This window comes from Lycium ferocissimum, chromosome 9 (assembly GCF_029784015.1).
Source record: "Lycium ferocissimum isolate CSIRO_LF1 chromosome 9, AGI_CSIRO_Lferr_CH_V1, whole genome shotgun sequence".
Lineage (NCBI taxonomy): Eukaryota > Viridiplantae > Streptophyta > Magnoliopsida > Solanales > Solanaceae > Lycium > Lycium ferocissimum.
In genome coordinates this window covers 37,902,648-37,926,874 of record NC_081350.1, presented here as the reverse complement: position 1 = coordinate 37,926,874, position 24,227 = coordinate 37,902,648, and the positions used below count along the sequence as shown (strand labels likewise).

The window sequence follows — 24,227 nt, the reverse complement described above, 5'->3', positions numbered from 1 at the left end:
CCTCCGACTTCCATGTAATAATAGATCGTAACTAAAATAATAAAGTATAAAAATATATTTAAGGTAATTTCGTGAATAAAGTAAAAAATGTGATTTGAATTAGGGAGACCTGCTAATTAATTGAAGTAAAACTGTATTAGAAACGACTGTAACAAAATAATTATTTAAAATGAAAATAAATTGATAAAAATTCCTATTATTTAAAAATAAGGACAATCATCAATAAATTATATTAAGGTTAAAAATGTATAAAAACAGTATTTTGTGCTATTTAATGACTAGGAAGTCTAAAGAAGTTAGTTTTTAAATACAGAGGGCCAAAATTGGGTATCAACACCTTTCATGACACCATTATCCGAAGACAAAGCTTAAAATTGCAATATCTATTGCACACAATGCATAAGTTATTTCAGTCTCCAATATCACTATATGTTTTTCTAATAAAAAAAATGGAAAATACTGCTTGTCCCAAGAATCATTCAGGCATGTCAATGAGATGATAATTATTATTTAAACTTGGAGCTCGATCTTTTAAAGAGGAAGACTTCCCTTAATCAATACAAACAAACAAAAAAATTGAAAATATTTTCAGATTTAACTTTTAAATCTAGTATCTTATCATTTGTGATAAATACGTCTTTTGGCATACTGCTTTCGCCTAATATCACGATTGTAATTACTTTAGACATTTTAATATAATAAAACTAACATCTTCTCATATATCATTGATATGTTTATAAATAAATAGTTTAAAATATTGACAGAGAAAATTTATTTGCAGAGAGAGAAGAGAGATAACAACTTTACCATTTATGCACGCGTACAACATATAAGAGGAAATAGAAAATGTTAACCATTAAAAGAAACAAAAGAAATTTTAATATAATAAGTTTCTTTGAAGGTGAAACTACAATAGTAAGGTTACCAGTGATTTGTTGATTTTGTGAGAAATTTGTTATCATATTTCTTCATTGCCATTGTCAATTCTTACTTTTCCATCCAAGTTTCAAAACACTACAAAAAAAAATATTAATGCCTTTTATAATCCCCAGTACTGAGTTGTTCTAAGATTCGAAAACCAACTTAAAAAAATTAAATTCTTCTATTGCTTTTTAGCTAATACGATATATGACCTGCATTGACATAAAAAAAAAAAAATTAATAAAGAAGAGAACTTACGATATAAATTCCTCGAAGATATTGATGAAAAATTAAGAACATGAAAGTAATTTATGCAACAAAATGGTATAGAAATAATGCAAATTGGATCATAAAACGTTATATCACAAAATAAAGCCACATAAATCATTCATTTGAAAATAGAACTAAACAAATTCTTCAATCAGATCACACACACAAAAAAAAAATACTATATCTTTATCATTTCCCATGCATTTGTAGCACTATAAAACAGTGAAAATAAAAAATAAATGGAGATTCTTTTAACCAATGTACATACATAATGATAGATCCCTCTTTTTGAAAGGGAAAAAAGGAAGAAAACATAATTTTGAAAGAAGTGGTGATTGCAGGAAGAGTAACTTTAAGGAAAAAACCTAGTTTAACTTATTTATTACCGGAAAGATATATATAGGAGGTTAAGGCCTCATTTTTTTCCATTAAGATTAATCACACGATAAAGCACATACGAATGATTAAGATCGATGATTAAGACTATTTATTTTTCAATATCTGAATATGCATAATGTATTTATTTAAACATAATAAATATACAATTTAAATTAAAAAGTAACTATATAGTAGAAAATAAATACAAATTTAATAAAATAAAATATTATTTGATAAAAAAAAAATGAAACATTTATGTTCACTAGTAATGGTGGAGATGTTTTGTAATAGTGGTATAAGTGGGGGTGGAGAGGTGAGCGGGTGGTAGGTGGTTAGGAAAATAATTTGAAATAAATGGTTCTTTTAACCAATGTACATACATGGTGGGGAATAAGGGGTAGGGTTAGATAGTGGGGGTTGGGTGGTGTGGAGTGGGGATGGGTGGTGTGGGGTGGGATTGGGGTTGTTGGTTTTGGGTGGGTGGTGGGGTGGGGTGGGGTTGAGGTGGATGGGTGGGGTTGAGGTGGAAAGGGTTGAGGTGGCGGGTTTGGGGTTAGGGTTGGAGTTGGTGATAAAAAAGTTCCATACAAAAATACCTCTTAATGATATTGACTTGATTCAAGATCTTAATGATTAAGACCTATTCAGACCCAATAAGTGCTTAGATCTTAATGCAAACAAATACATTTAACGTCTTAAGGTCTTAATGGCTTCAGACCTCCAATAAGTGCTAATGGCTTCAGACCTCCAATAAGTGCAAACAAATGAGGCCTTAGCCTAGAACTATCAAGTCTCGTTTTAAATTTGAAAGTAAATCATGGTCACATAATTTTTTTCATATATCTAATTACCTAATTATTTAATGTAACATTTAGTGAGAAAATAATATGGTAGCCAATTTTCAATAGCCCAAAAGTAAATCTTTTTTTCCCAACATATTTTTTTTCATACTTATATATAAATAGAAATTTTATATCCATATAAAATATTAAAGTAAATCATAACTACATCCTTTTCCCCTTACATCTAATGTAGCATTTAGTGAAGAAATATATGGATCACCAATTTTCCTTTAATAGCCCAAGACTAAATCTTTTTCCCGAACATTATTTTTTTTCTTACCTTATATATAATATACATATTGTTTTGTTAAGATATGTCGAATTTTCTATAATTTTTATTTTTTGTATATATGCAATAAGCAAATAAATTTTTCCTTCTATTGAATTATCTCTATCCTCCTCTACCTATATTATTTCGGCAACTATGATATTTTATTTAATTTTTCATTTGGTGTTTAATTCAAATGAAAAGAAAGAATTTATTTTACTTTGTAGTTAAATTCGAAAAATCATTATCATATTTTCGGAAACCTTGAACAATCAAGTCTCATCTAAATTTGAAAAGCAAATCATACCGTAATTTTTTTTGCCCCTTACATCTAATAACCTTATTATTAAATGTAGCATTTAGTGAGGAGATCATATGGGTTGTCGATTTTCCTTTAATAGGTCAAAACTGGAAAAAAATTGCCGAGCCCAATTTTGTTTCTTACTTATATTATAATATAGTTATTTTATTTAAGATCCTATTTTGCTACTTGGAATTTTTTAAATTTTTTAAAGTCATCAAATCGTGTAATTGATATATAATATGCAATATTCGAAAATTTTCTGTAGATTATATTTTGTATTAAGGATTTTCTGTGCGGTTTTAAAGTTTCTCTTTTTTTTTTTTTTTTGAATTCTATCATGTAATATTATATCTTATCTTTTAAAGGATTATTCTTGACTATAAATTAGATCCAAGAATATCAACTAATTATATTTCTTCAATCAAATCCAACAAATTATGTTTGGAAGCTTTGAACAATAAAGTCTCATTTTTAATTTGAAAAGTAGATCATACTACATCTTTTTTCCTTATATCTAATAACCTAATTACTAATGTAGCATTTAGTGACGAAATCGTATGGGTCCTTTAATAGCCCAAATCTAAATCTTTCTTTCCTAGCATAATTCAAAGTCATCAACTCTTTAAAATCTTTAAGTAAATTCATTTAATTTATTTTATATTTTAACTTATGCCAAAGTATAAAAAGTCAAAAGTTATCTCAATCTATGTTTAATACACTTCTATAAAATGTGAAATGAGTGTCTCAAGTGAAGTATTATAGGGTTATTTTTCAAATATATAATTATTTTTCATAGAGTTGTTGTTGTTGTTATTCTTATTATTATCATTATGCAGTATCCTAATATTTTCTCTTTAAAGTTTTTTTTTTTTTTGAATTCTGTCATGTAATATTATCTTACCATTTAAAGGAGTATTCTTGACTATAATTAGATCCAAGAATATCAATTAATTATATTTCTCCAATCAAATTCACCAAATTAGGTGAGTACATTTAATAATGTCAATTACAAATAGAATTTGTTGCCAAGTGGCTTGTTCATATTACGCCACTTGCAGCTACCCTCCTTATATATATATATATATATATATATATATATATATATATATATATATATATATATATATATATATATATATATATATATATATATAGATTTTGAACCGGTGTAACTTTTTATTTAATTTAATGACGGCAATTTTACAGGAACATTAATTTGGTCCGTGGTGACCATGTATTTTGTTAGGGTGTATATTAACGATTTAATATAATTATCAATTCTGACCCAAAAAAATTTAGCTCTTTTTTGTTTTTTCAAATAATATCTTCAATAACTCTTAGAAAAATGGTTGGTGAAAATCGCAGGACACAAGTTGGCTGGCTAGCTCACCTAATACTGAGATCTCTTCTGTTATTATTGGTGTGATAATGTAAGGTCTGGCACCAGCTAGGATTTCGTTAAGGTGGTTAAATAATGAATTAAAAAGTGGTTTGAACTTTGATTTTCATTTTCAACTAATTTTATATTCATTTCAGCTTAAGAATTAAGCTTTCATAACTACTCTCTCCTTCCCGTAATAAGTGTCACCTTAGTGAAAATTTTTTGTCCCATAATAAGTGTCACGTTAGGAAATCAAGACATAATTTGACTAGTTTTTCCAATTCTACCCTTTAGACAATAAAGTAACATATAAATGATGATTGGAAAAACCACATAGCAACTTGGTATTGTTGAATTTTCAATGTCAAAAGGTTTACTTCTTGTGTATACTCTAATCAAAAGGTAAAAGTAATTTATTTTTATTATATAGGGGTAATTTGATAAATTTCGTATTGCATTATTGGTTTCTTAATATGCGTATTTTTGGTTAAAGTGACACTAATTATAAGACGGAGAGAGTAATAGATTTGGATATATACCTAATCTTTACCAGCTCTGGTCTCCCTACTAGCTACTTCTTTCCTTTTCAAAAGCTGTTTCTCCAACTAGTTAGTTAAGGTTTGATACTCCAATTGTATTTCTTTGACATTCGGTGATGACCCCATATAAATATCATCCAGGACAAATTAATTATGATTATATGCACAGACAATATAAAAATTGTTTTAATATTATCAATGAATTTTAACTTGTTATGGTGGGTGAATTATCAATTTTATTAGATTATCAATTACTAATATTTCAAGAGATTTATATATAATTACCTCATACGTGATTTGATTGTAGAATTATTTTTATATTATCAGTGCGGTGAAATTAAAGTAAACACCATTACTTTAAGCTCATCTCAAGTCAAACAGTGAAAGAAAATGAAATTGATGGATGTTAGACTTTAATTTAGACGCATAAGTCATGACCAAACAAATTGTACGATGTTGGAAAAAATGAGGAGTGTAAGAATGGAACTTGAGTAAATAACTATATATAGTATTATTATGTCGGCACATTATTGTTTACTTATTTTTTACCTGTATGTATTTCTCCAAAAATGAAAGTTAGTATGCAGTTATAATTTTGAGAATAGTTATATTTTTGTAGGCATAGTTGGTGTTAAATATGTGCCCATCTCATTAGAATTTAGGATGTCTCCTCACGTGTGGACCTGGAATTTTTTTCACGAGTCAAGCACATAAATTTTCTTATTAAATAATGGAGGGCGATGAAGCTCAAATCCAGACTGATGTTTGTTTGTACTGATACCATATTTTTTGTGAACATATCATCTGAGAATTTATATTGTTAAAAAGAGCGACAACGTTAGAATAACAGTGGAACTATAGAATGCAATAATTTTTTTTGTTACAAATCTTCAATGTTATTGCTTGATATTGCAGCATTTCCAATATTTCACTAATTTGTCGGAAATGAAAGAAGCTATTTGTGGTTGATATTTCAATACACACACATGGCTTCAAATCCAATTCGACATTACCATAGAAATAAGACATACCGTTTATATTCATAAAGCATGGTCCATATCTATAGGTGGATCTACGGTATAATCTATGATTTCACGTGGACCCAATAACTTTTGCACAGATCTTGTGTTTGTATTAAGAAATTCACTGAATATCAGTATAAATATTTGACCATTAACTCGACCAATTGTCGTTATATATAAATTTGAGATTACTATAAAAATTCATAAACTTTAAATTCTAAATCTACATATGTGTCAAAGCTAATGTAGCTACCATGAAAAGATTCTTCTAACATAGACTTGAAGATAGGAAAAACCGAAAAAAGTAACAGTATATCTATACGTTTAATTTGGCTTAGTTTTTACGTTTGGGATTCCAATGGAATTTTAGATCCCTTTAAAGCCAAGCTTTTAAAAAATTTAAGACCATTTCCTGTTACAAGACAACAATTGGATCCATTAAATGAAAAATCTCCTTATATAAAGAGATGACATTAAAAAACAACGACCTTCAATTCAAACCAAACTAATTAACCATTTTCTTCAAAATGGCTGCCAAAAAAATCAATTCCATAGCCATTTTATTTTTCCTTTTCCTTCTTTGTGACATAAACTTCTCCATAGTCGAATCATCCAGTAAAATTCGCGCTCGCCGGCCCTGTAAAACCCTAACTTTTTACTTCCATGACATAATCTACAATGGTGAAAATGCCAAAAATGCAACATCAACTATAGTGGGAGCTCCAGCATGGGGAAATTTTACAAAATTGACTAATCAAAGTCATTTTGGAGATTTAGTTGTATTTGATGATCCAATTACATTGGATAATAATCTTCATTCAAATCCAGTGGGAAGAGCACAAGGTTTTTATGTTTATGATAAAAAAGAAATATTTACTGCATGGCTAGGGTTTTCATTTTGTTTTAATTCAACTGAGCATAAAGGGAGTATTAATTTTGCTGGAGCTGATCCATTGATGAACAAAACTAGGGATGTTTCAGTAATTGGTGGAACTGGTGATTTCTTCATGACTAGAGGAATTGCTACTATCATGACTGATGCCTTTGAGGGTGAAGTTTACTTTCGACTACGTGCTGATATTAAACTTTACGAGTGCTGGTAATAGTTTTAGACGTAATTGTTGTTGTTGTTACTGCCGATTTTTTTTGGTGAATGTGTGTGTGGTGGTGGGAAGGAGGAGACGTTAATTGGTTGTTTCTATCTTTGTGTTGGAGGATTTATTGTTGGTTAAAGAATCCAATAATAAGTGCACTTTTAATTTTAAGTTTTATATATTGATGACGTGATATATAAATAAAACCAAGTGATATATAAAATAATTACAAATAAACTTGTAATTGTTGATAATAATTTTAAACGTTATTGTTATTATTAATGCGTCAATACCATTTAATTTAATTTTTTTTTTTTTTTTTTTTTTAAACTTTCGTGTGTGATTGGTGGTGGGGAGGGAGGAGAGATTAACTGTTTTTGTTTTTGTATTTGTCTTGGAGGGTTTATTGTTGAATACAGAATCCAAGAATCCTACCAATAAGATGCACCTTTAATTTTGAGTTTAAGATGTATATATTGTGAAAATATAAATAAAATCGGGTTATGTATAAAGTAATTATAGATAATTTGTTTATAATTAATACGTATTAATTAATAAACTAATTAAGAATTAAAGCGCTTGATACATTGACACTGTAAGAATTTTTATACTATCAACATATATAATTTAATTATTTTTTGGTATCCGAAATTCATCAGCCAGATTATTTAGATCTATGCCGCGTAGAAGAATAGTTCTACCAACTGTTTCTCCTTTTTCAGGCTAGAACTGGAAATTTTAATTTAAGGATAAAGGAATCTCACCATACCGTCGTAGTAGTTAACTTTTGATACTTTTAACTTTAACGCTCCATGACGTTGGGATATCCTATTTTCTTGTTTTTTTCTCTTCTTTTTTTTCCACCACTTCAATGATTAGACATATGGTTGTAATACAAAATAATCCAAAATTCCTCTTTTTTCGCTAATGATTTTTTAGTTCAACCTTGTCGGCAGTCGGCTAATCAGAAAAATAATGCTTGATCACCTAAGTCAGACTTTTTTGCCACTGTACTGTTTCTCTGGGAAATATAAGGAAACCTAAATTGATAATGTTTATAAGTTGACGTCTTAACATCTTAAGAAATTTTATGTTAGTGATTTGTTGTATAATTATTTTAGCCCTCAGCCTTTTAATCTAGAGTTGTATAACTCTAAACTTGAAATGTTCAACAACTATCCCAACAAAAAAAAAAAAAAAAAAATCAAGTAAAACAAAAACAAAAATGCAAAAACTATATCCATTTAAAGCTTAAATTTTTCATATCCAAATTTTAGCTAATCAATCAACTTCCTATTGTTGAAGGGGAGACTTGGAGTAACTGTAAAATTGTCTCTGTGTGATCCATAGGTTACGGTTTGAACTATGAAATCAGCCATTGAACCTTTTGTTTGTAGGTTTATTTCACGTCACACCCCTTAAAGTGATGCGCTTTCTCAGATTATGCATGAACATGAATTGGGTACCGAACTGTTCTCTTAATCAACTTTCTTTTGTAAAATATATAACCCTAAGCAAAAAAACTTGAAAAGGGGTAAAAAGAAATTATTTGAAATATTGGTTATGGAAGTTAAATACGTACATCTACTTGAAATGAGGAAGATTCCCAAAGTTTCCTCTCCTAACCCAACGAATTTGTGAAAAATATAAGAGTTGTGACCAAGGAATCTTGAGTTTGGTAGATTCTTCTTCCACTCGATAAGATGATCAAATAAACCTATTGTTTATATCCACTAGATACTAAAAATTAGCTCTGGCCTGTGTGTTAGGTGAAGGCAGGTTTTTAACAAATGGAAACAAATCTCTGATATTGAAACTCAATATATATGGCTAATTGTAATGAATTTTTACACTATCTAGTCATCTTTATCCGTTATCGCAGTAAACGTCTTACTTTCAAGATTATAAATACCACATTTTAAGAAGCGAACTTATAAACATCATTTGATAACTGTGTATATAACTTAAACTCATTAATTAAACCGAGAAAAACTATGTTGAGACATCACTCTCCTAATTCTAGATGCATGGTGATTGAATAAGCCAAAACACTAGTTACTACTTTTTAATTTGTTTCATCAACACACACACACTACTATATAAAGAGTCTAAGAGTAACAAGTCCTCCCACCATTCACAAAGCCAATTACAAACTCTTTTCTCTCCCAAATTTTGTGTAACAATGTACTCCTCTAAGTCATTATTAACAATTTTATGCTTTCTTTTTCTTCTCCTCTCCATTTCTGCTCAGAAATACACTCATCGTGCTCGTGCTCCTTGTAAAGAAATGGTATTTTTCTTTCACGACATTGTTTACAACGGGGAAAATTACAAAAATGCGACTTCAACTATAGTTGGTGCGCCAGAATGGGGCAACAGGACCATAATGGCAAGTCCTAACAATTTTGGGGACTTAATTGTATTTGATGACCCCATTACAATTGACAATAATTTACATTCACCCCCAATTGGAAGGGCACAAGGGATGTATTTTTATGATCAAATGGACACTTTTAGTTCTTGGCTTGGTTTTTCTTGTGTGTTCAATAATACTGATTATAAAGGAAGTTTGAATTTTGCTGGTCATGATCCATTGATGAACAAGACTAGGGACATTTCAATTATTGGTGGAACTGGTGATTTCTTCATGGCTAGAGGAATTGCTACTTTGAGCACTGATGCATTTGAAGGAAGTGTTTATTTTCGACTTCGTGTTCATGTTAAGTTATATGAGTGTTGGAAATTACTCTAGTTCGTAATTTTCATTTTTTTTTGTTGATTTGTTTTTTAATCGTTGTTGAAGGATGACCTAAATTGAGGGTCAAGAAGTGTTAATTTCTTTGACTTCTCTGTTGTTTTTCTTTTTTCACGAGTTGCATTTGTGTGGTCATTGATTGTGTTTCAACCTTCAGTCTAATTTCTGTATGGAGGTTTCAATTTAAAATAAGATTTTAGAGTGCATATAATCTTTTTTGTTTCTTTTAATTGTAATGTTTGAAATATAGGTTAAAGAAAAGTTGAATTTTTGTGATAAAATTTTGCTCACATGGCATGTACACAATGGCAAAATGGTGATGTGGTGATGACATATCATATTTTCGTGCCGAAAGTTGACTCTCTCGGCAGCTAACACGTAGATTAGTGACTTTACGTTTACAAAAATTAATTTTGACTTTAGTGTTACAAAGAGTAAATTTAGTGACCATCGATAAAATTAAATCCTATTATTTGCAATTTAAATTAACACGCGAGCAACCACTGGTGTTTCAATTTTATACATGGAAATCTAACCATAAGCCATTTCAGAGAAAAAAGACAAATACAATATCACACAAAATTTTATACCCAGTAAACAATTTCTAAAAATCAATTTGGGCATCTTCATAAATCAGCAGGTGAAATCAAAAGAATTGTTTGCGCGTAAGCTAAAAAACCAAATGGAGAACTTATAATTGATGCAAACTAAAGCAAAATTTAATGAAATGAATTCCGAACTTATCGTCCATTGGATATAATTTTTGATGACATAGAAATATTCCATCCATAACTTAGATTATATTGACACCATACAAAATTAATTTCAAATTTTTTTTTTTTCTTAAAAGACATGGACAAATGAAGCTGCAATTGGACTCCTAACCGAGCACTTTGTAGATGTACATTTCAAGAATCCTTCAACAACAGCAGAGCTAGAGCGAATGGCTGAGTGAGAAAATGTGACTTCATATATATGTTAATTTTCTGATTTAGCTCTGTGAAATTCAGTGTCAAGGGCTCAACTTTCACATCAATGCCCGGTGGCGAGACAACCCCCACGGTGTACGATGATATAGCCTCGCCAACGTTAGTCACTGTCCTCGTGTATGTCTGAGCAGTTGATCCAAGTATGATCGAAAATGAAGGATAATTTAGTTGTGCTTGTTGAATACTTCCTACCTCTGAGCAATTGATCTTTTGTTGGACAATGAGCGTGATCTCTTTGGTTGTGTAGTTTAAACCACAAAAGTAAGGTATATAGTCTCTTGGTTCGATGTCATAAACTAGTCCTGGATCATTTGCTCTAGATGGATTGACATGACCCGCGCCCGTGGCAAAAATATTCGCAGGACGATACATTTCGTCTTGGATGGTGTTGTTGTTCAAGTCGACAGTAGCTGCGGTTGTCATAATTGCAAACTTAATAACTGCTGGAGACCAATCAGGATGTGCACTTTTGAGCAATGCCGCTACTCCACCGAGGTGCGGGCAAGACATTGAGGAGCCAGATGCGATGTTGAATGTAGGTTTTGGTTCGATATTGTTCTCCACGGAGGTAGGCCAAGCTGCTAGGCTATTAACACCAGGACCAATTATATCAGGCTTCAAGATGCCAGGACTTGCTACACTAGGGCCTCGAGAAGAAAAAGAAGCAACCACCGGAGTATTTTTATCTCCGATTATAGTTCCTTGGAATGTGATGGTAGCTATGGGGTTCGGTGTTGAATTAATATAAGTATAAACTTTTTCCCCATCTCCATAGGTACCATCGGTAGCTGGGAGTACATGAGCATCAGCTGATGTAGTGAAGCCATCATTCATGAGAATCATGGCTCCACCTCCTGCAGCTTTCACAGTTTGGCCTTTGGCCACGCCTGTTTCCCCATTACCAGCTACACACAAAACAATCTTGCCCTTGACATTTGTATTGTTTAGTGACCCTGTGTTGCAGTATGCAGCGTCAACATCACTTCGGTTCCAGCCAGCATAAACAAGAGGCAACAAGGTTGAAGCTAAATCATCATCCGGTTGATAAGCTGATTCCCCTTGAAATTCTTCCTTGTTTCCAAGCACCGCGGTGGCCCTGATTTTCCTATCAATGGTACTTGCACCAACGGTGAGAATCCATGGTGCTTCATTTACCACAGACCTATGAGTTGGACCCATGTTACCTGCAGAGCAGCAAACAAAAATTCCCTTTTCCATTGCATTATATGCTCCTATTGCAATGTTATCGTCGTGGAAAGGTCTAGTACCTCCAACAAGGGAGATGGAGAGGATGTCAACACCATCTTCAATCGCTAAATCCATTGCAGCCAAAATATCACTCTCAGGGCAGCCAAAAATGCTACACACCCCATAGATGGCTATGCGAGCAAGAGATGCAACACCAACGGCTGTGCCATTAGCATTTCCATACACATTAGCATTTTTCACAAAGCTTCCAGCAGCTGTGCTTGCGGTATGTGTACCATGACCATCATCATCCAATGGTGTGCCCCTGCCAACACTAAAAAACCTTGCTCCAATGAGCTTGTTGTTACAAGCATTACTGAAATTGAACTCACATTTCCCCTTCCATTTAGCTGGTGGAGGAGGCATCCCTTCATCGTTAAACGAAGGATGATCAGGAGCAATACCAGTGTCCAAAACTCCTATGATCACACCTTTACCATAATTTGAATCTTTCCAAATTCCCATGTTTTCTTGTAACCCAAGAAAGCTTGGAGTATGAGTAATTTGCAAAGACAACACTATTTGAGGACGCGCTGAAATAAATCCTTCTTTTTTCTCCATTTCTTTAACTTCCTCAGCTGATAATTTAGCTGCAAATCCTTTGATCACACTGTGGTAAGTATATACCATACGTGGCTCTTCGATTGAGTTGGCTATTGTTGTTGGCAAAAATGAATGCTACCAGCTATCTAAGTCCTTTGTTGTTGTACGAGTAAATATTTGACTACTTGGAGACTTAACTTGAACAATGTAAGTATCCAAATCAGTGGCCTTTAATGTTGAAGATAAACTATGGACAAATATGAAGAGTAAAAGAGGGATTCTAAGGAATTCCATCTTCGATATTTGTAAAATGCTATAGAAGAAAAAACAATTACTTATGCTATGAACTAGCTCACACAAGAAACTTACGTAATATTTGGTAAGAATTTGTTGGTAGATTTATGATTTTTTTTCAGGCAGTATATATAGTGCTTGGAATTTGGTCAACTTGTAGAAGAACAAAGAATTGGTCTTTGACGCTAAACCCGCTAAACCCGCTAATCGCTATGATATCATTTCAATTGCTTTTATTAATGAAACATTAATCTCAGCTAACATCATATATAAAAGTTGAATAAATAAAGTCTTCTAAATCCTTTCTTTGAAAAACTAAAAGGAATTAATTTATACTAGTATAGATTACAGATTAATGCTTATTAAGAAATATACAAGTCATTACCTAATAAGTGACTCGATTATGAAATAATTTTTCATATTGTTAGTGTATACTACTATAACTTAAATTTGGGGTTGGGGGGGGGGGGGGTGGTGGGGGGGGGGGGGCATCTCTAGGCGTGCTTCTTTTGAGCTGGTCAAACCTCCGACGAAACAAAAGAACTGGTAATTTGAAGTTACTTATAGAATGTAGTGCAAAGACTATAAGCCATTTCTTGTTTTGATTAGTATCTTACAAAGACTGGAATCATAGATATATATTTAGCTTATCATTAAGAATCGTAGATATTGCATAATGTATCTTTATTTTACATTTGAATTGGCTTATCATTCATGACCATTTCTTTTGAGAAGTATTTTCTAACTCTGTTGATTATAAAAGTATCGTACGTTTGAACATAAGTTTTTTATTTAATTTCCTACCCAATGTCTGATACACAAATTTTGGGCTTCAATTAGCTTGGATTCACGTCATTTCAACTCGTTCTATCAGGATTCCATTTTTGTCTTTACAGACTCGAGACTTTATGTTAAAGATGGAGGAATCATATCCATTTCATCACAACTTTTGATGATAAAAGTAAGTGTTATTATTACGTAGTGTCTATTAACGTATTTTAAATTATTTAAAATAGTTGTGGTTTTCTATTCTTTTTCTTTCTCATTTCTTTTATTTGGAACTTTTGAATAATTATACCAAGGTCACCATCATATAATTAGAAGATATCTTTCTTTTCGAAACTCAAAGTTAAACAACAATTATTGAATATTACGACAAAGATTTAGGACTCTATCATCTGTCTGAAGCTAATTTCAATGATCGTTCGCATAGTAATCTTTTTGAGATTCTACTTGACAGAATTAGTACCTTAAAAGTAACCTATTAGTTTAAAAAATTACTATGTCATAAAAGTTAAAATGAAAGGAAAATATATGGATCAAACCACACTAAAGTAAAATCTAATCGGGGTTTAGATAATAATTGGAAACATCTTAAGACCCACGAACATTGTGGTAGAGTGATAAGTCTTTCTTTCTTTCTTTTTCCCTAATTAGATGTCTCGAATTGCTAAGTAGTCAGTTGGCCATAGAAATCAAATATTTTTCACTTTATTTGGAATCTTTGAAGTTAGAGTTGAAGATGCAGTTGTGTTTGGTTATACTTTTTGCAAAGAATATTTGATTTATTTGAATATACTGAAAGCGAAAAAAGTGAAAAAAAAAAAAAAAAAAAAAAGTAAAAACTCCGTTCTAGGTGTTTTCCAGATTCCAATACAAATTGTATTTGGAATATAATTTTCTTGGCTAAATGCTGGTTTGCAAATAAAGTCAAAAAAAATTCCGACAAAAAATAAATAATTCTCATAGCCAAACAACAATGACAACAACAACAACATACCCAGAATAATCCCATCAGGTGGTCTGAGGAGGGTAGAGTGTAGGCATACATTACTCCTAACTTGTAAAGGTAGAGAGGCGGTTTTCGATAGACCCTCTCCTCACAGCCAAACGTTAGTATTGGGAATGAAGTTAGTATTGGGAATGAAGTCCGCATTATACCAAGCTCTCGTTTGGCGGGGATAATAACATAATCAAGAATGTAAATATGAATAATAACAGATTTTGGGAGCATATTTTGAAGATTTGTTTTCAAATCTTTGTTTGGCCATAAAATTTTGACAGATTTTGAAAACAAATCTTCAAATCTGGCTCAGACATATTTTGGGCCAACATCTATGTTTTGGGCTTTTCAAAATTTTTAAAAACTACCCCCAACTTTTGAATTTTATAAAAAAGCTCCATCTATTTATGACCCAACTAATTTTATTTACCATGTTCCTCCATTAAAGCCATATCTACCATGTTTCCATAATTAAAACACTCTTCTATAAAGTGAAAGAGCTAAGTTGTACCCAAATAGTAGAAGAAGAAACCATAGGGAAAATTGCTTTCTCATCAAATTCGTGTTCAAAATCACATTATGAGAAGATAAAAATAGATTTTTGTATTGTAATTTGAACTGTAATAGCTAGTAAGTGTGTTATTAGCAGTTGTTATTAGTCTTAATCCATACGAGACTCCAATTCTCAAATGTTAACCATTGAACCTATCCCTTTTTTCTATTTTGGTACAACTCAACAAAAAGTGCATCTTGTTCCTATTCAACCCCTTTGTTCAAATAACTTTACGCATTCAAACCAACACCTCGTCCTAAATAGTGTGTCATTATCAAACACAATCTAAGTGTAAGGCTTACATTGTATTTTATCTTCAATGTAGCAACATACTAATATATATTCTAATTTAACTATGTCATTTTTTAGCTAAGATTCAAAGCTAAATGAAATTAGATTTTTCAATTCCACAAAAAAAAGAGTAAGCTCTTAATTAATCCTTGGCAATGACAATTTCATTTCTAACCATTAAATCCTCATTTCACATCATAAAAGCAACACTCACGAAGTTCCCTTCTTTTCTACATACTACAATAACACATGGCTCGACACACAAGAGATAACTAATTCCAGAATAACTTACCACACGTCTAAAATATTACTTTACCTTCATTACTCACAATTTAGTTTTTGCTTTTAATAAATATATCAGACTTTCCAGAGGGTTTGATAGAGGACACACTTGAGGATTTTCTTGAGTTGAGGATTCAATAGATTTTTTTATAATACTTAATTAAAATGAGGTGTCAAATGGAAAAAAAGGACATTTTGTTTAGTATTTTCCATGAACCCTTTTATATTTGCATTAAGTCCTTGTTATTATAATATCGTATTACTGCTGCAGGTATTAATTGTACAAAACGCGAGGTGTAACGAAGTAAACCATAATTTAGGATTGGTGAGTATGTATGATTTGCATGGTTGATTGCTCTTGATAGTTTTTAGAACTTACAGGTATAAGTAATGTTTCATGTTTTTCAAAACAAAAAATGAAATATGTTTTCACTACAAAAAAATGGGTAATTTGCAGAGGTTGAAAGTCATCGTAACCTAAAGCGATTTAGGAAAATAAAGGTTTTAAGCCTCCATAATATCGGTTGCCAAAAAAAGATGTATAAAATCTCTTGAAAGTTTTTAGAAACTTTAAGTAATGTTTCATGTTTTTCACAAATTACCCATTTTTTTGTAGTGTTTGAAAAACTATGGCCAAACACATTTTCAAAATTTGAAAAACTTCACCAAATCAAATTTTTCAAAACTTTTTTGGGAATATATGGCCAAACACTAGCCAAATGTATCACTTCTTTGTGTAAAAATGTAAATATGAATTGAGTGGGCCCAATGTGAGTGTGTAACGGTCTAACTGGCGCGCTTTTTTGATGAGGTTATCCATAAGTGTCCTTGTTCTGTCCACTCCCCATTTCTTTCTTATCTTCCTTAAAAACCCACTCTTTATGATCTTGTGCTCCTAATTCTGGTGGAATTTTTTCAAGAATGCAAAGCCTAGCACTCTCTTGTGAGAGCAGCAGCTTTCTGTTTAGGCCCTCATTTGTCTTCCCTAATATCAACACCCCTCTTGCAATCTCGAGGTATATTTTGTTTCTTTAGCTTCTCTTTTAGTCTTTTCTTGAAAATTGAGCATAAACTGTTTCATTCTCAGCTTAAATTTTCCTTCTTTTGATTATCTGGGGTTGTTCTTTTCTTGTTTGTGGTCACCTGGTAGAAGGCTGTCCACACATTTTGATGATGAAAATACTAGTATTAACATTCTTGTTTGGCTTTTCTGTCTCATCTAAAAGTTTAAGCTTTAAAAAAACATGAAAATATCCTTTTTAATAGGTGGCAGTAAGACTTGAACTCAGAACATCTACATACATGATAAGCCAGTCCAAGATTTAAAGTTTATGGGTTCAACATTTAAAGTTGTTAGAAATTATGGGTCTGAGTTTAATATTTATTGATGTTTTAGTGGTTTCTCACCAATATATTTATGGACGAGGCTCAGTTGAACCTTGTTAATGTAAGCTACCTACATCCACTCCTGATACAATGTATAATTGTGCAAATCACCTCATCTGAAAGTAGATTGGACATTTATATTTAATTATTTTAGGTACGATTGTGAAAGACAAAGTGTGCTATGTTTGTTTTCCTTTTTTTGTTATTCCTGATTGGGTTGTTTACAGGTTTTCTAGGCGGCATTCTCATTGCATAAAACATGGATGGTTTGGGGACGTATCCAAGGTTTCTGCTTTTCTTCAATTTGAATTGCTCCTACTTCATTTGTCAAAACCAAATGAAGTGAATAAATAATTTATCTGCTTAAAGGGGTGAAAATTTTGTAGCTTTTCTGTGAGGATCAGCTGCAAGTCTAATTAGTATATCCGGGACATTGTAATAAACTAATGTGTAATGTGTAGGAGAAGACTTCAAAGAATTAGAGGTCAGAGGCTACCGAATATGTTTCTTTTATATCGACGAATCAACTATTTCTTAATTCCAAACAAGTTGGATTCGGCTATCATCAAAGATAGACTATATCTTTTGTAATGCTTGAAATTGATTTTAACCTATTGGTGAAAAACACTTATTAACTGGCTTCCTTCTTCAATTAGTTTACTTTTCCTGTTTCCATTGTTTCTTAGAAAATGCTGTTGAGATACTGAAATATCAGCCCTGGTTGTGCAGAGAATTATGATATGCATTTCCCTGGAAAGAATTCCATATAAGCCAAATTCTACATCTTCTATTTACTCATAGATAGTGGATCCGGAATTTCACAACCGTCCTTCTTTAACGATCAATTTTTTAATCTCAGTCATTGAGTTATATAATTGGATCATTTCCACTAGTTCCTTGTGATTAATCAGTTTATTGTAACTTATGTATGTGCTGATCATTTTACTATCTCGTAGTTAAAGTTTTAAATCTCACTGTGAAGATATATGATCCGACATTCTGGATTCTTCTCAGGTGGTCAGGAATAGAAATTACAAACGTTGCTATATCTCAAGATCGGCTTATGGTCCCGAAGAATTCAGAAGTACAAAAAGATCAGCATTGTCAAAGAGGAAAAATCAAAGCACTTCTGTTCTTCAAGTTTTAGATATGCCACAGAACAATTATCTGAAATCCGTTGTCCTTTCTGGGATTTTCAATCTTCTGTTCACACAACAAGCAAGTGCTGTTTCAGAGGTTGCCACTGGCTTGCAGTCGTTTCCTTTCTTCGGGGACCTCGGAGATTTAAGCACAGGTTTTGCTTCAGTTAGGAAAATCTCCCAGCAACTTCCATTTCTAAAATCTTGCTTCTGTTTTACCTTATCCTTAAAATGGAAATAATAGAGGGGAAGAAATAACAATGCCAAGGATTAATTCACAGAATATTTCTTTTAACTAGAGAGTAATTAAACCTCCTTTTCTTTCTTTTTTCGCAGGCGTTCTTGTTAATATTTTTTTCAGAGCTTGGGGACAAGACCTTCTTTATTGCTGTAAGGGGATTTTATCATTCAAAGTCTATATGTAGATGAGACAGTACTGGCTGAATGAAATGATGATTCAAATGCTTTTTCATGTCGCAACAGATTTTTTTTACTTTTTGTGCTGCAGCTACAACTTAAAATAATAAGTCCTTATAATACTCTAACAACTAAAATAAATATTCATTGATGTGAGCAGGCTCTATTAGCAGCTAGGAACTCTGCTGCTGTCACTTTCGTTGGGACTTTTGGCGCACTTGGGTAATGTTAACTTTCTGCACCATGTAGTATAGATGGTTTTTACTGTTTAGAGTTTGCAGTTAGTTAAGTTTGCATCTATATATTCAACTATCTCAGAGTGAAATTAGAAAGTTAAATGTTTTGAGGAATTTCAGCATTCAACATTCACTATGTCCTCTTAATTTCTATATCTGATACACGTGAATACATCATGTGCTTTTCAAGAGTTAGCATATATTCCTGACAAGTTCTTATAACGTTTGATTCTTGTGTTAAAATTAAGAAATCGAAGAACTCAATAAGATAAACGTAATTTATCCAGCACAACTTCTTAATTATCCTGGTAGATGTTACCCATTTTATCACCATAACCAAACAAAAGTGGAATTTGTTCTCTTTATGTTAACAGTACTGTCTGTGTCATTTTGCAGGGTCATGACAATCATATCTGTCGTTCTCGGACGAACTTTCCACTATGTCGATGACGTTCTTCCTTTCAGGTTTTTAACCTTTTCTTTTGATATAATTATACATTTTAATAATAACAACAACAAACTCAGTGTAATCCCATAGGCGGGGTCTGGGGAGGGTGTGGGGTCTGAGGAGACCTTACCCCTACCTTGAGAAGGTAAAGAGGCTGTTTCCGATAGACCCTCAGCTCAAATAATTATACATTTTAAGTATGACAGAAAATCAACCTACTAAAGATGCAGATTGTGAAAAATATTTCCGGACAATTCATAGCACGAGGATCCATTTTAAGTATGACAGAAAATCAACCTACTAGAAATGCATATTGTGAAAAAATATTTCCGGACAATTTATAGTAGGAGGATTCAAACTTCTAATCTTGCATCAGGTCCATTTGATTGCATAACATGTTACTTTTCAAAAATCCAAAAGCCTAACATCCTCCACGTTTTACTATCATTTTATAGTTTGGAGCAAACAGGACAAACTACTTCAGAAGTTAGATAATATGTACCAAAATTAGTACTATACATCAATATCTGTAACTATAGAATTTGAACTGATCTGTTAAAGGCCCAAGATGGTTGCTGTTAATTATGTTCAAATTGCTTATCTTAGGTTGTGTCCACTGGCCTGGTACCACATTTCTGTGCGAGAAAAAGTTTGCCATTCTTCATTTTTATCCAAAATAATATAATATGTTTTCTAGTGTATTAACTTCTTATATGTTTAAAATTTCCCGTTCGTTATCTCAACCTACAAGCCATCCTTATATCAGACCGTATTAATAGAATGAGACTGCTATGGATTTTCAATCTCATTTTTATAGAAGCATGTAAAAGGTAATTTCAGTAAACTTCTTAACATAATGAGCACGAAACAACCTCTTACTATAGATAGGCTTTAGTGCAACCTTTATCTTTTTTAGCAAATACTATTTTCTCCCTTTTTTTCCGGATAATAACAGCTTGTTCTTTTCACTCTTGGAGTAAGAAAAGAATACATAGCTGTGCGATTTTTTAACGGACTTTGTTAGCATCTTTAAATAAAGGATATATCATGGCTGGTTTATCTATTATACCCTAATGCAGCTGCATAAATGCAGTTTTGCTGGAAATGATTTGCCAGTGGATGATATTGCTGCAGCTTGCCTTCTGGTAACGCATGATCTAATATTTAAGCCACGATACGACTTGCAACCACGTGCCATGTGAACTTGACGTGTCTGGCCATATTCAACTTTGTTACAGGTGTATTTTGGAGTGTCAACGTTGCTTGATGCCTCCTCCAGCGATGGCATGAAAGCAGAAGAGGAACAGAAAGAGGTAATCCTATCAGCACTGAGGATTTATTGTGTTACTTTAAATAATGCTACTAGCATCAGTAATGAGCAGGTTCTAATTGTGAACCTTTTTGTTTTTGTAACCAGGCTGAGCTGGCAGTTTCAGAATTTTCAGGAAATGGTGCTGGACTATTGTCTGCTGCAAACACTATCATTAGCACATTCGCATTGGTATTTGTTGCGGAGTGGGGCGACAAATCATTTTTTTCTACAATAGGTTAGTCATATATACTCAAGGTCGATGCAGAAACTTATGTTTTTACCATTTGATCGTCTTATGAATCATCTCGTACAGGAGTCTTTAAACAGCCAGACATTATGCAATCTGAAAACATCCACAGAAAGCTCAATCAACAAGCCAAATGTTTTTACGATTTCAGTCTTTGTTGGCTAAATTTTTTCTCTGAGTCCTAACACAATATCTACTTTCAGCTCTTGCTGCTGCATCTTCACCTCTTGGAGTCATTGGAGGGGCATTAGCCGGTCACGGAGTTGCAACTTTGGTAAATACAGACCTTTAATGTAAACATTTCTGTTTTAAAGGTATCATGTGCAATCTGCAACGCGACTTCTTTTGCAAATAATAGCAACTACAACATCAATTTTATTTTTTTTCATTTAAAGGAAAATTTCATCAAGATAAGCAAAATAGTGTTAAAAAGTAAAGGCTTTTACTTGAAACCTTCTGCAAATTACGTAGTGCAACTTTTTTCTAGCCGTAAGAGCACCATGGTTAAATTTCTTACCAATACCATTTTAGTTAAATGAAACTTAACTATATAGATACATTGGTGCATTAGTTTATTTTCTTGCTTTTCGTGTTGGTCTCTGGTATGCATCAAAAGTTGACTGGTGGTAAAATTTTCTTTACAGTTGGCTGTTCTTGGAGGTTCTTTACTGGGAACATTCTTGTCTGAAAAGGTAAGATTACTCTTTCTGAAGTTAAATACAAGGTACATTATTGTTTATTTGATCTCTGAATCTTCTACCCCAAAGGAATTTATCCTATAGATTGCTTCTATGTAAGCCACTATTACTATAATGTGTTATTAGCTGACTAGACAAAGGTCATGCCTTTTAGCAGTAAAGTACACAATGGCATAATATCTGGTTATTTCTATGAAGTACTTAAAACGGAAAAGGGCCAGAAATACCCCTGAACTATTAGAAATAGGAAAAAATGCCCTCGCCATTAGCAACCTGGCTCAATTATGCCCCTATCCCGTTAACGGACCTCCAGGTCTCATGTATCCCCTCTTAAAACTTATTTCTTTGCTAAGACAGACTCCACCTTGAAAAAAATAGGTAAGTTTTAAAAGGGAATACATGAGACTTGGAGGTTTGTTAATGAGATAGGGGCATAATCAGGCATTTTTGGACCAAAAACCAAATAGAGGGTATTTTTGTTCTATTTCTGGTAGTTCTAGGGCATTTTTGACCTTTTCCATACTTAAAATTACAATCATACCTCTGTGTAGACTCAAGAGAGTTGATATGATATTTTATAATGAGTTGTTTTTGGAATAATTAACTACATAATTGATAAAATAGAAGCTGTATTTTATGTCAAATCTGCCAACCAGATCTTTCCAGTTTTAAATAATCTTCTGATTACGCGACAAATAGTGCTTAACCCAAGTTTCTTTTCTTAATCATCCTATTACCAACCTTGCATAAGTTATTTTTTTCCCAGTTGACTGCAGAAGTCAGCTGGAAAACTCAAATGATGCTGGGAAGACTTTGGACTAGATCATATCTTGTTAAACATGAAAAATGCCTTCCTTTTAGCAACTTGTCACGTCCTGATTATAATGTTTATTACACTAAAAAGGAGAAAGAAAGAAAAAAACTGTGACTTTCTATACGCTAGTGTGTTTGGTATGCCGGAAGCCATTTTCAATGATAAATTTTTTCCAATATTTGGTTGGTCGATGGAATTTTTTTTTTGAAGAAACCATATACTGTTAAAGATTAATAGTAGTATTAGCAAATGGAAGTGTTCTTTAATGAAGTTTCTGAGTACTAAACATTAATCATAATATCTAAGTACTAATTGAAGCAAGTAATATGAAGCTAGAAGTTAGTTATAAGAAAGATTACTTTCACTTATTGGTGAGGGAAGTCACTTTCTTCCGTTTAATGTTTGGTAACCAAAGACCAGAAAATGACTTTCTTGTCGAAAATGTTTCTCTAGAAAATGACTTTTGTCGTGCCAAATGCGCCTAAAGATTCTCTTTTTTCAGATATTTGATATGTTTGATACTTTTCACATGTTATTAATCAACAAAGCTCTTATTTCAGGTTATTGCCTACATAGGGGGTACTCTCTTCCTAGTATTTGCAGCAGTGACAGTGATAGAGATAGTGAGTTGAAACAACCATTATTTCAAATTTTTTCTAGCAAATTTGTACTTTCATATAGACCATATTTCAGATCAAGAGAACACAGAGCATTCTAGTTATGTTTAAAATTTTTTTTTTAACATCAAGTAATGTTAACTTAGTACAAACATATCCAAGATATAAAATCTATGAGTTCTTATAATAAACGAGCGACCTCAAGTTAATATATAGTAATAATTAGATTCACAGTCAAATATTTATTATTATTTAGTGAATTTCTTAATACATATACATGATCGTAGAAGGTACTAGGTTCAATGAACCATTAGATACATTGCAGATTCTTCTTTGGCTACAAAAGTACTGTTCAAACTGAATAGAGTAACTCTTGCAATAGCCGGTTACAAATTGAATTTATGGTATGCAAAATTATTACGCGGTAGTGTATTTAATTTGAATCTATAAAGATTATATGCAACATATCATGTCATTGCCACGGAGCTTTTACGACCATTGAATGTGTCGTACATGTGTCAAAGATAGAACTCATGGTTAAGAGCTAAAGAGTATTTCAAAACCCAATACTTTTTCAGTCTTTTTCCATATAATATGCCTTTAGACACAACCCAAAAGTCGAATTTATATATAGCTGTAGAATTTCTTTTTGTTTTCCATTAGCATAACAGCTACCCCCACCATGGGTGGACATATGAAGCTACTTTACCTCATTGGATGAAAAATAAAATTGCACTCACTGACAATAGTTGTACACTTAGTATCACTTAATAAGATAAAGGGCGGCCGCTCATGCGAGATTAATCGTTTTTTTGAGCCGGAGCAATGAACCTATACGAATAAGAGCAATGAACCAATATGAAGCGGCCCATTTCGTACCAGAAAAGTCTATATATGAACAAGAATTATGGTTGTCGGTGGAGGTGGTTTTCATTTACAAGCATGTTGTAGTATCAATTAAGACAAAGGATAGGCTGATTTGACATTGTGACTTTATTCTGATTGTCAGTCGAGGTGGTTTTCGTTTACCAGCATGTGTGTGGTCTAAATTCTTACGATAGAGTCTTTGTGGTCCTAATAGTAAACATCTACAAGCGTTCGTGTGTGTCGCGTGTGTGTTCATACAAGTCCGATCGCCTAATGCAACGTCTTAGTA

The 24,227-nt window shown here is 32.3% G+C and overlaps 3 protein-coding genes and 1 pseudogene across 4 annotated transcripts; 3 read left to right on the top strand and 1 right to left on the bottom strand.

The window, feature by feature from the left end:
• Positions 1–6,392: 6,392 nt before the first annotated feature.
• On the top strand, positions 6,393–7,512 carry LOC132069484 (dirigent protein-like). 2 transcript variants are annotated; one of them, XR_009417789.1, is made up of 2 exons: positions 6,393–7,172; positions 7,462–7,512. XR_009417789.1 is itself a non-coding variant. In XM_059462827.1 (1 exon), exon 1 carries the CDS (start codon positions 6,453–6,455, stop codon positions 7,026–7,028), a length of 576 nt encoding a protein of 191 aa, XP_059318810.1. In that variant the 5' UTR covers positions 6,393–6,452; the 3' UTR covers positions 7,029–7,294. The 2 variants fall into 2 exon arrangements, 1 of the variants encoding a protein (XP_059318810.1); XM_059462827.1 differs by lacking the exon at positions 7,462–7,512 and having other exon boundaries at positions 6,393–7,294.
• A 1,548-nt stretch (positions 7,513–9,060) lies between these two features.
• LOC132069483 (dirigent protein-like) lies at positions 9,061–9,987 on the top strand. The gene has a single exon (XM_059462825.1). It carries the CDS (start codon positions 9,202–9,204, stop codon positions 9,769–9,771), a length of 570 nt encoding a protein of 189 aa, XP_059318808.1. The 5' UTR covers positions 9,061–9,201; the 3' UTR covers positions 9,772–9,987.
• A 630-nt stretch (positions 9,988–10,617) lies between these two features.
• On the bottom strand, positions 10,618–12,848 carry LOC132031887 (subtilisin-like protease; annotated as a pseudogene).
• Positions 12,849–16,601: 3,753 nt separating this feature from the next.
• On the top strand, positions 16,602–23,193 carry LOC132030606 (protein PAM71, chloroplastic). Its single transcript, XM_059420308.1, has 12 exons — positions 16,602–16,773; positions 17,371–17,428; positions 18,158–18,448; positions 18,619–18,672; positions 18,860–18,921; positions 19,332–19,400; positions 20,477–20,528; positions 20,622–20,696; positions 20,801–20,930; positions 21,146–21,216; positions 21,587–21,634; positions 23,015–23,193. The coding sequence occupies exons 1-12, from the start codon at positions 16,679–16,681 to the stop codon at positions 23,084–23,086; spliced, it is 1,077 nt and encodes a 358-aa protein (XP_059276291.1). The 5' UTR covers positions 16,602–16,678; the 3' UTR covers positions 23,087–23,193.
• The last annotated feature ends 1,034 nt before the right edge of the window (positions 23,194–24,227 follow it).